At 43.5% G+C, this 11,659-nt stretch overlaps 1 protein-coding gene across 1 annotated transcript; it reads left to right on the top strand.

Moving 5' to 3' along the window:
• The first annotated feature begins 6,023 nt into the window (after positions 1-6,023).
• On the top strand, positions 6,024-7,040 carry LOC128124239 (vomeronasal type-1 receptor 4-like). Its single transcript, XM_052760417.1, has one exon. It carries the CDS (start codon positions 6,033-6,035, stop codon positions 7,038-7,040), a length of 1,008 nt encoding a protein of 335 aa, XP_052616377.1. The 5' UTR covers positions 6,024-6,032.
• The last annotated feature ends 4,619 nt before the right edge of the window (positions 7,041-11,659 follow it).

Below are 11,659 nucleotides of genomic sequence, written 5' to 3'. Positions count from 1 at the left end.
GGGCTACTGATTTTTTTGAGTTGATCTTGTATCCTGCTATGTTGCTGAAGGTGTTTATAAGCTGTATCAGTTCCTTGGTGGAATCTTTGGGGTCGCTCAAGTATACTATCATGTCATCTGCAAATAGGGAAAGCTTGACTTCTTCCTTTCCAATTTGTATCCCCTTAATCTCCTTATGTTGTCTTATTGCTCTGGCTAGAACTTCAAGTACTATATTGAATAAGTATGGGGAGAGTGGACAGCCTTGCCTCGTTCCTGATTTTAGTGGAATTGCTTTGAGTTTCTCTCCATTTAATTTGATGTTGGCTGTTGGCTTGCTGTAAATTGCCTTTATTATGTTTAGGTATGTTCCCTGTATTCCTGATCGCTCTAATACCTTTATCATGAAGGGGTGTTGGATTTTGTCAAATGCCTTTTCTGCATCCAGTGAGATGATCATATGGTTTTTTTCTTTGAGTTTGTTTATATGGTGTATTATATTGACGGACTTTCGTATGTTGAACCACCCTTGCATCCCTGGAATGAATCCTACTTGATCATGGTGGATAATTGTTTTGATGTGTTCTTGGAGTCTGTTTGCCAGTATTTTATTGAGTATTTTTGCATCAATGTTCATGAGGGAGATCGGTCTGTAGTTCTCTTTCTTTGTTGTATCCTTGTTTGGTTTAGGAATTAGGGTAATTGTAGCCTCGTAGAAGGAGTTTGGTAATGTTCCTTCTGTTTCTATTGTGTGGAACAATTTAGAGAGTATTGGTATTAACTCTTCTTTGAAGATCTGGTAGAATTCTGCACTGAAACCATCTGGTCCTGGGCTTTTTTTGGTTGGGAGACTTTTAATGACTGTTTCTATTTCATTAGGGGTTATTGGACTATTTAAATAGTTTATCTGGTCTTGATTTAACTTAGGTATGTGGTACCTATCCAGAAAGTTATCCATTTCTTTTAGGTTTTCCAGTTTTGTCGAATAGAGGTTTTTGAAGTATGACCTGATGATTCTCTGGATTTCCTCAATGTCTGTTGTTATGTCCCCCTTTTCATTTCTGATTTTGTTGATTTGGATGCTCTCTCTCTGTCTTTTGGTTAGTTTGGATAAGGGCTTGTCTATCTTGTTGATTTTCTCAAAGAACCAACTCTTTGTTTCATTAATTTTTTGTATTGTTCTCTTTGTTTCTATTTTATTGATTTCAGCTCTCACTTTGATAATTTCCTGGCGTCTATTTTTCCTGGGAGACTGTGCTTCTTCTTGTTCTAGAGCTTTCAGGTATGCTGTTAAGTCTCTAGTGTGAGATTTCTCCAACTTATTTATGTGGGCATTTAGTGCTATGAATTTCCCTCTTAGTACTGCTTTCATAGTGTCCCATAAATTTGGATATGTGGTGTCTTCATTTTCATTGATCTCTAGGAAGTCTTTAATTTCTTTCTTTATTTCTTCCTTAACCCATTGGTGATTCAGTTGGGTATTATTCGGTTTCCATGAGATTGCAGGTTTTCTGTAGTTTTTGTTGTTGTTGAAATCCAACTTTAGACCATGGTGGTCTGATAGAACACAGGAGGTTATTCCAATTCTTTTGTATCTGTTTAGATTTGTTTTGTGGCCAAGTATGTGGTCAATTTTAGAGAAGGTTCCATGGGGTGCTGAGAAGAAGGTATATTCTTTTTTGTTAGGATGGAATGTTCTGTAGATATCGATTAAGTCCATTTGAGTCATGACATCAGTTAAGTCCTTTATTTCTATGTTAAGTTTCAATTTGGGAGATCTGTCCAGTGGTGAAAGTGGGGTGTTGAGGTCTCCCACTATTAATGTGTGGGGTTTTATATGTGATTTAAGCTTTAGTAATGTTTCTTTTACATATGTGGGTGCCCTTGTGTTTGGGGCATAAATATTCAGAATTGAGACTTCATCTTGGTGGATCTTTCCTGCGATGAGTATGTAATGCCCTTCTTGATCTCTTTTGATTGATTTTAGTTTGAAGTCTATTTTGCTGGATATCAGGATGGCTACACCCGCTTGTTTCTTAAGACCGTTTGATTGGAAAGTCTTTTCCCAGCCTTTTATTTTTAGGTAGTGTCTATCTTCGAATTTGAGATGTGTTTCTTGTATGCAGCAGAAAGATGGGTCCTGCTTTCGTATCCATTCTGTAAGCCTATGTCTTTTTATAGGTGAATTAAGTCCATTGATATTGAGGGAAATTAATGACCAGTGATTGTTCATTCCTGTTATTTTTTGGTGGTGATGTGTGGGTACTTCTATACGTTGGGGTTTACTGCTGTGGCTTTATCTGTTGCCTGTGTTTTCGAGGGTGTATCTGACTTCCTTAGGTTGGAATTTTCCTTCTAGTGCTTTCTGTAGGGCTGGGTTTGTGGATAAGTATTGTTTAAATCTGGCTTTGTCATGGAATGTCTTGTTCACTCCATCTATGGTGATTGAAAGTTTTGCTGGGTATATTAGTCTAGGCTGACATCCATGGTCTCTTAGTGTCTGCATTACATCTGTCCAGGTTCTTCTGGCTTTCAAAGTCTCCATTGAGAAATCGGGTGTTATTCTGATGGGTTTGCCTTTATATGTCACTTGGCCTTTTTCCTTTGCTGCTCTTAATATTCTTTCTTTATTCTGTACGTTTAGTTGTTTAACTATTATGTGGCGAGGGGACTTTTTTTGGGGGTCTAGTCTGTTTGGTGTTCTATAAGCTTCTTGTATCTTCATAGGCATTTCCTTCTTTAAGTTGGGAAAGTTTTCTTCTATGATCTTGTTGAATATATTTTCTGTGCCCTTGAGTTGGTATTCTTCTCCTTCTTCGACCCCTATTATTCTTAGGTTTGGTCTTTTCATGGTGTCCCAAATTTCTTGGACATTTTGGTTCATGACTTTGTTGGCTTTAGTGTTTTCTTTGACTGATGAATGTATTTCTTCTACTGTATCTTCAACGCTAGAGATCCTCTCTTCCATCTCTTGCATTCTGTTGATTATACTTGCATCTGAAGTTCCCAATCGTTTTCTCAGATTTTCTATTTCCAGCATTCCCTCTGTTTGTGTCTTCTTCATTTTTTCTATTTCCCTTTTCAGGTCTTGGACTGTTTCCTTCATTTGTTTCATTGATTTTTCTTGATTTTCTCTCAGTATTTTATTGTTTTCTTCCAGGACTTTATTGATTTCTTCTAATTTGTTTGCCCTTTCCTCTAGTTGTTTACAGCGTTCTTCACATTTTTTTGTCTTTTCCTCTACACAAGCCTCTAGCTTCTTCATGATGTCATTCATAAGGCTGTTTTCTTCTGCTTCTTCCAATTTCTGATGTTCAGGTCTAGGTGTTGGAGGAGGGCTAGGGCCTGGTGATGCTGTATTGCTATTCATTTTGTTGTATATGTTTCTGCCTTGACGTCTGCCCATCTCCTTGTGCTTCGTTACTGGCCTTATCCGCACACTTGGTTCAGCCAGACCAGTGTTCCAAAAGGGAAGTCCGGAGCAAGATGGGAGCTGGGGGCCGGCCTCTAAGTCTCAGGAAGAGGCTTGGGGCTCAGGCGGATGGGAGTGGGGGCAGGGCGTGGAGACTGCAGGGTCTGCCAGGGGTCTTGGAGAAGGGGATCCTTCCCGGTGGGGCAGCAGGGAACCTGCCCGGTGGCCAGAACCTGGGGCCAAGTTGGGCAGGTCTTCCCTGGAGTGGCTGGTGCCCAGGGATGGGGTCCAGGGCAAGGAAGGGCACTCACCAGTTTTCCAAAAGGGAAGTCCGGAGCAAGATGGGAGCTGGGGGCCAGCCTCTAAGTCTCAGGAAGAGGCTTGGGGCTCAGGGGGATGGGAGTGGGGGCAGGGCGTGGAGACTGCAGGGTCTGCCAGGGGTCTTGGAGAAGGGGATCCTTCCCGGTGGGGCTAGCAGGGAACCTGCCCGGTGGCCAGAACCTGGGGCCAAGTTGGGCAGGTCTTCCCTGGAGTGGCTGGTGCCCAGGGATGGGGTCTGGGGCAAGGAAGGGTACTCACCAGTTTTCCAAAAGGGAAGTCCGGAGCAGGATGGGAGCTGGGGGCCGGCCTCTAAGTCTCAGGAAGAGGCTTGGGGCTCAGGCGGATGGGCGTGGGGGCAGGGCGTGGAGACTGCAGGGTCTGCCAGGGGTCTTGGAGAAGGGGATCCTTCCCGGTGGGGCTAGCAGGGAACCTGCCCGGTGGCCAGAACCTGGGGCCAAGTTGGGCAGGTCTTCCCTGGAGTGGCTGGTGCCCAGGGATGGGGTCTGGGGCAAGGAAGGGTACTCACCAGTTTTCCAAAAGGGAAGTCCGGAGCAAGATGGGAGCTGGGGGCCGGCTTCTAAGTCTCAGGAAGAGGCTTGGGGCTCAGGCGGATGGGAGTGGGGGCAGGGTGTGGAGACTGCAGGGTCTGCCAGGGGTCTTGGAGAAGGGGATCCTTCCCGGTGGGGCTAGCAGGGAACCTGCCGGGTGGCCAGAACCTGGGGCCAAGTTGGGCAGGTCTTTCCTGGAGTGGCTGGTGCCCAGGGATGGGGTCCGGGGCAAGGAAGGGCACTCACCAGTTTTCCAAAAGGGAAGTCCGGAGCAAGATGGGAGCTGGGGGCCGGCCTCTAAGTCTCAGGAAGAGGCTTGGGGCTCAGGCGGATGGGCGTGGGGGCAGGGCGTGGAGACTGCAGGGTCTGCCAGGGGTCTTGGAGAAGGGGATCCTTCCCGGTGCGGCTAGCAGGGAACCTGCCCGGTGGCCAGAACCTGGGGCCAAGTTGGGCAGGTCTTCCCTGGAGTGGCTGGTGCCCAGGGATGGGGTCCAGGGCAAGGAAGGGCACTCACCAGTTTTCCAAAAGGGAAGTCCGGAGCAAGATGGGAGCTGGGGGCCGGCCTCTAAGTCTCAGGAAGAGGCTTGGGGCTCAGGCGGATGGGCGTGGGGGCAGGGCGTGGAGACTGCAGGGTCTGCCAGGGGTCTTGGAGAAGGGGATCCTTCCCGGTGGGGCTAGCAGGGAACCTGCACGGTGGCCAGAACCTGGGGCCAAGTTGGGCAGGTCTTCCCTGGAGTGGCTGGTGCCCAGGGATGGGGTCTGGGGCAAGGAAGGGTACTCACCAGTTTTCCAAAAGGGAAGTCCGGAGCAAGATGGGAGCTGGGGGCCGGCCTCTAAGTCTCAGGAAGAGGCTTGGGGCTCAGGCGGATGGGCGTGGGGGCAGGGCGTGGAGACTGCAGGGTCTGCCAGGGGTCTTGGAGAAGGGGATCCTTCCCGGTGGGGCAGCAGGGAACCTGCCCGGTGGCCAGAACCTGGGGCCAAGTTGGGCAGGTCTTCCCTGGAGTGGCTGGTGCCCAGGGATGGGGTCCAGGGCAAGGAAGGGCACTCACCAGTTTTCCAAAAGGGAAGTCCGGAGCAAGATGGGAGCTGGAGGCCGGCCTCTAAGTCTCAGGAAGAGGCTTGGGGCTCAGGCGGATGGGCGTGGGGGCAGGGCGTGGAGACTGCAGGGTCTGCCAGGGGTCTTGGAGAAGGGGATCCTTCCCGGTGCGGCTAGCAGGGAACCTGCCCGGTGGCCAGAACCTGGGGCCAAGTTGGGCAGGTCTTCCCTGGAGTGGCTGGTGCCCAGGGATGGGGTCTGGGGCAAGGAAGGGTACTCACCAATATTCCAAAAGGGACGTCCGGAGCAAGATGGGAGCTGGGGGCCGGCCTCTGAGTCTCAGGAAGAGGCTTGGGGCTCAGGCGGATGGGCGTGGGGGCAGGGCGTGGAGACTGCAGGGTCTGCCAGGGGTCTTGGAGAAGGGGATCCTTCCCGGTGGGGCTAGCAGGGAACCTGCCCGGTGGCCAGAACCTGGGGCCGAGTTGGGCAGGTCTTCCCTGGAGTGGCTGGTGCCCAGGGATGGGGTCTGGGGCAAGGAAGGGTACTCACCCGGGATGAGGTCTTTTTGTGTGGTCTAGGCTGGACATCAACTCCTGAGTTTAAAGGATTCTCTATTTAAGCCTCTAAGCAGTAAAGTTTTCTTCTTCCACAATAAATCCATAAGTATTTGTTTTATTCATTTTACTAAGACAAATAACTTATCCACAATCTAGAGGAAATTGTTCCAAATCACATAATGAACTTGTGGAACCTCATAATCAGAATCATTTTCTTGTCACAAACTACAATTGGAATTCTGGGAAATTTCTCTTTTATATTCTACTATCTTGTCCTTTACTATAGAGAATGTACATTAAAGCCCACAGATTTGATTCTCATGAATTTAATAACAGCCAATGTCATGATCATTCTCTCTGCAGGAGTACCCCACACAATGACTCGTTTTCTGGTGAGTCAATTATTGAATGATTTTGGATGTAGATTAATTTTATACATTCAAAGAATTGGCCGGAGTTTGTCCATTGCAACCTCCTGTCTCTTGAGTGTCTTTCAGGCCATGACCATCAGTCCTAGAGAATCCTGTTGGAAGTATCTTAAAGTCAAAGCTGCCAAGTATATTGGCCAATTCATTACCCTCCTCTGGTTCTTCTACATGTCGATGCATTTCATTTTCTTTATATACCCATTTATCAAAAGGAGTAACAAAAATATGACAAGAACACGAAATTTTGGACACTGCTCTATTGTAGTGCACAATGAAATCAGTGATTCACTCTTTGCAGCAATGGTGATGATCCCTGAAGTTCTTTTTTCTTTGCTCATCACCTGGACCAGCAGCTCCATGATTGTCATTCTCTACAGACACAAGCAGAGGGTTCAACATATCCACAGCACTCATAGTTCCAGCAGAACGTCCCCTGAGTCCAGAGCCACCCAGAACATTCTGACACTGGTGTCTACCTTTCTGTTTTTTTATACATTCTCCTCCATCTTACAAGGCTGCATTGCTCTTTTGTATAATCACAGCTGGTGGCTGTTGAACATCTCTTGCCTTACTTCTCTGTGTTTTCCCTCTTTGGGGCCCTTTGTTCTTATGAATCATTACTCCACTGTGTCCAGATTAAGTTGGTCCTGGATCAGGAATAAACATCGTTCAATATATTTTAGGTATGTAAATGATGTTTTATGTGGATTCATGTCTTTACTAACCCATCACCCTGAAAAGGTCAATACAGAAAGATAAGTAAGTAGCAGCATGTTTTTTTTAAAGAATCATGGGAGTTTTGTCAGCAGGCTAAATTAGCAGCTGACATGAGCTGATCATCCTGTGTGTGATCCATTATACTCTTCAATTTACAGAGTCTTTCTCTTTCCCATGTGATAAGCAAATGAGCTAACTCACTGCCAATATAGTTACCTTTCTTGTGGTTTTCATCCTTTCAGGCATCTAGGATGCCTGGTACTTTCATAGCAACTTTGAAGGTCCTACCTCTCAAGCTTCAAGGAAGACTGAAACCATGGATGGCCGTGAACTTGTGTTTCAGAATGCTCTGCTCCAGTCACAACTGCTTCAACCTGCACCAGTAGCAGAAACTTTTTTCATAAGTACCTTTCCAAATACCATGCTTGCAGCCAATAATGAGAAATTCTTGTTGAGCTAATCTAATCCCTTAGTAGCACTGCTTTAAAAAGTCTGGGAAGAAGAGCACCTCCCCTAGAAACTTAGAAAATAAAAAATATGTCATTTGTATCCTTTGTACCTTGTATAAAAATTAATTTGAAATAAAGATATTAAATGTTGTTTGCTTGTTTTCTGTTGAGAAAATGTTGCATTCATGGTCTTCAGGAGACTCTTCTATAATTTTTTTCTTTTGTTGTGTAATTAACTGACTTTTCAGTTACTTGGAAATCCTAGCTACATCAAAAGATTTTTTAAGATATCTATCATTTTTTTTACTGATTTGAGTAGTAGTGGTGGCAGTTCTTAGAATATCAGGCAGAATTCTTCTGTGGATTCATTAGAATATTACTTCTTTATAGTTGAAACATTTTTAAAATCACTGCTTCAATCTTTGTCATTTAGGTTATCATAATTTTGTTAATTTTTATCCAGTTTCCCAGTTCCGTTCCATGGGTTTGTTTGCTTTTATATCAGTTGCAAGCTATCTCTATCACTATGGCTCTTTAATGTAATTTGAGGTCATATGTTGTAATTTTGCAGCTGTATTCTTACCCCTTAGGATTGCCTTAGACATTTGTCCTGTTTTGTGGCTTCATACGATTTTTGATAATGTATTCCCAACCTGTGAACTATGACACCAGAATATTGACAGAAAATGCATTAAATGTATAGCTAAACATTTTCTCTCAAAAAGTTTCCTTGTATTGAAAATGGATTATTTTTTGTCACATAATATCCAGTGATTATGATTTTCCCTCCCTACCTCTCCCAGTTCTCCCTCACTTCCTCTTCCATCTGGATCTACTTCCTTTCTGTCTGTCATTTGAAAACAGGCTTCTAAAGGATAATAATAAAATATGATAAAATAAAACAAAAACTAACCGGTGTTTAAAAAAGATGACAAATTGGGCCGGGCGGTGGTGGCGCACGCCTTTAATCCCAGCACTCGGGAGGCAGAGGCAGGCGGATTTCTGTGAGTTCGAGGCCAGCCTGGTCTCCAAAGCGAGTACCAGGAAAGGCGCAAAGCTACACAGAGAAACCCTGTCTCGAAAAACCAAAAAAAAAAAAAAAAAAAAAAAAAAAAAAAAAAGATGACAAATTGAAGAAAAAGAGTGAACGTGAAGGTATAAGAATCAGAGATCCATTTGTTCCTACACTCAAGAATCCAACAAAAACACCAAACTGAAAGCTATAAAATATACTCAGGAGCTCCCATCAGGCCCAGAGCTCCCACCTGGACCAGAAGTGAGTGTCTGGGGTCATACCCAGGGAGGCTTGCCCCTAGGTCCCATCCCTGGACATCAACCATTCCCAGGGAAGACCTGCCCAACTTGGCCCCAGTTGCCGGCCATCGGGCGGGGTTCCCACGGGAAGGTTGCCCTTCTACTAGACCCCCAGCAGACCCTGCAATCTACATGCCCTTCCCCCAAACCCATCTGCCCAAGACCCCCACCACTTCCTGAGACTTAGAGACCAGCCCCCAGCACCCATCCAGCCCGGAGCTCCCATCTGGCCCAGAGAGCTCCCATCCAGCCAGAGAGCTCCCATCTGATCCAGAGAAAGAGAGAGCCTCTCATTGGACAAAGAGCGACAAGTGTAAACTCAGGAGACATGGAATCTGCCAGTCTTGATTAGACCAAGAGTGGCTTTCTGAGAAGTAGAATCTGCCAACTCTCATTGGAACAAGAGAGGCTTCCTGAAACGCTGAATCTTTTAGCTCTGACTGGACCAAGAGTGCTGATAAGACCAAGAACATATCCACAAGGAGATGGGCAGAAGTATATACAATAAAATAAAGAGCAATACAGCATCACCAGAACCTAGCCCTCCTCCAAAAACAAGACCTGACCATCACAAAGTGGAAGAAGCAGAAGAAAGCAACCTTGAGAATAACATCATGAAGATGCTAGAGGCTTTTAAAGAAGAAATCAAAAATGAAATTAAGGAAAATATAAACAAAAAAGTGGAGGAAATCAATAAAGAAAATGAAAAGTCAAACAAAAAATGGGAAGAATGCTATAGAAAACTAGAGGAAAAGACAAATAAAGCAGAAGAAAACAATTAAATCCCTGAAAGAAAACCATGAAAAAGCAATGAAACAGATGAGGGAAACAGTCCAAGACCTGAAAAGGGAAATAGAAAAAATGAAGAAGACATGAACAGAGGGAATGCTGGAAATATAAAATCTGAGTAAATGAACAGGAAACACAGGTGCAAGCATAACCATCAGAATACAAGAGATGGAAGAGAGGTTCTCTGGTGTAGAGGACACAATAGAGGAAATGGATTTGTCAGTCAAAGAAAATACCTAAGCCAAAAAATTATATGACAAAATGTCCAAGAAATCTAGGACACCATGAAAAGACCAAACCTATGAATAATAGGGATAGAGGAAGGAGAAGAATACCAACTCAAAGGCACAGAAAATATATTTAAAAAAATCATAGAAGAAAACTTTCCCAACTTAAAGAAGGAAATGCCTATGAAAATACAAGAAGCCTATAGAACACCAAACAGAGTAGACACCCCCCCCAAAAAGTCCCCTCACCACAGAATAATTAAACAACTAAATATACAGAATAAAGAAAGAATATTAAGAGCAGCAAAGGAAAAAGGTCAAGTGACTTATAAAGGCAAAACCATAAGAATAACACCCGATTTCTCAATGAAGAATTTGAAAGCGAGAAGGACCTGGACAAATGTAATGCAGATATTAAGAGACCATGGATGCCAGCCTAGTCTAATATACCCAGCAAAACTTTCAATCATCATAGATGGAGTGAACAAGACATTCCAAGACAAAGCCAGATTTAAACAATACTTATCCACAAACCCAGCCTTACACAAAGCACTAAAAGGAAAATTCCAACCTAAGGAAGTCAGATACAACCACGAAAACACAGGTAATAGATAACACCACAGCAGTAAATCCCAATAAGGGAAGTACACACATACTACCACCAAAAAAAAAACTGGAATGAACAATCACTGATCATTAATATCCCTTAATATCAATGGACTTAACTCACCTATAAAAAGACATAGGCTTACAGAATGGATACAAAAGCAGGACCTATCTTTCTGCTGCATACAAGAAAAACACCTCAAATTCAAAGATAGACACTACCTAAGAATAAAAGGCTGGGAAAATACTTTCCAATCAAATGGTCTTAAGAAGCAAGCTGGTGTAGCCATCCTAATATCCAGGAAAATAGACTTCAAATTAAATCAATCAAAAGATATCAAGAAGGGTATTACATACTCATCACAGGAAAGATCTGCCAAGATGAAGTTTCAATTCTGAACATTTATGCCCCAAACACAAGGGCACCCACATATGTAAAAGAAACATTACTAAAGATTAAATCACATAAAAAAAACACACATTAATAGTGAGAGACATAAAAACCCACTATTACCACTGTACAGATTTGCTAAATCAAAACTTAACAGAGAAATAAGGGACTTAACTGAGGTTATGACTCAAATGGCCTTAATTGTTATCTACAGAACATTCCATCCTAACAAAAAGGAATATACTTTCTTCTCGGCATCACATGGAACCTAAAAAATTGAACACATACTTGGTCACAAAGTAAATCTCAACAGATACAAAACAATTGGAATAACCTCCTGTGTTCTATCAGACCACCATGGTTTAAAGTTAGATTTCAACAACAACAAAAACTACAGAAAGCCTACAATCTCATGGAAACTGAATAATGCTCAACTGAATCACCAATGGGTTAAGGAAGAAATAAAGAAAGAACTTAGAGACTTCCTAGACATCAATGAAAATGAAGACACCACATACTCAAACTTACGGGATGCCATGAAAGCAGTGCTAAGAGGGAAATTCATAGCACTAAATACCCACATAAAGAAGTTAGAGAAATCTCACATTAGTGACTTAACAGCACACCTGAAAGCTCTAGAACAAGAAGAAGCAAAGACACCTAGGAAGAATAGAAGCCAGGAAATAATCAAATTGAGAGCTGAAATCAATAAAATAGAAACAAGGAGAATAATACAAAAAATTAATGAAACAAAAAGTTGGTTCATTGAGAAAATCAACAAGATGGACAAGCCCTTATCCAAACTAACCAAAAGACAGAGAGAGAGCATCCAAATTAACAAAATCAGAAATAAAAAGGGGGACATAACAACAGACAATGAGGAAA

Source organism: Peromyscus californicus, unplaced genomic scaffold (assembly GCF_007827085.1).
Source record: "Peromyscus californicus insignis strain IS unplaced genomic scaffold, ASM782708v3 Scaffold_4__1_contigs__length_199733344, whole genome shotgun sequence".
In the NCBI taxonomy this organism is placed as follows: domain Eukaryota; kingdom Metazoa; phylum Chordata; class Mammalia; order Rodentia; family Cricetidae; genus Peromyscus; species Peromyscus californicus.
The sequence above is the reverse complement of the archived record's forward strand: the minus strand, read 5'-3'. Positions and strand labels throughout refer to the sequence as shown.

Coding starts and splice junctions, on each gene's coding strand:
- LOC128124239 (XM_052760417.1), top strand. CDS start 6,033: ATGAACTTGTGGAACCTCATAATCAGAATCATTTTCTTGTCACAAACT.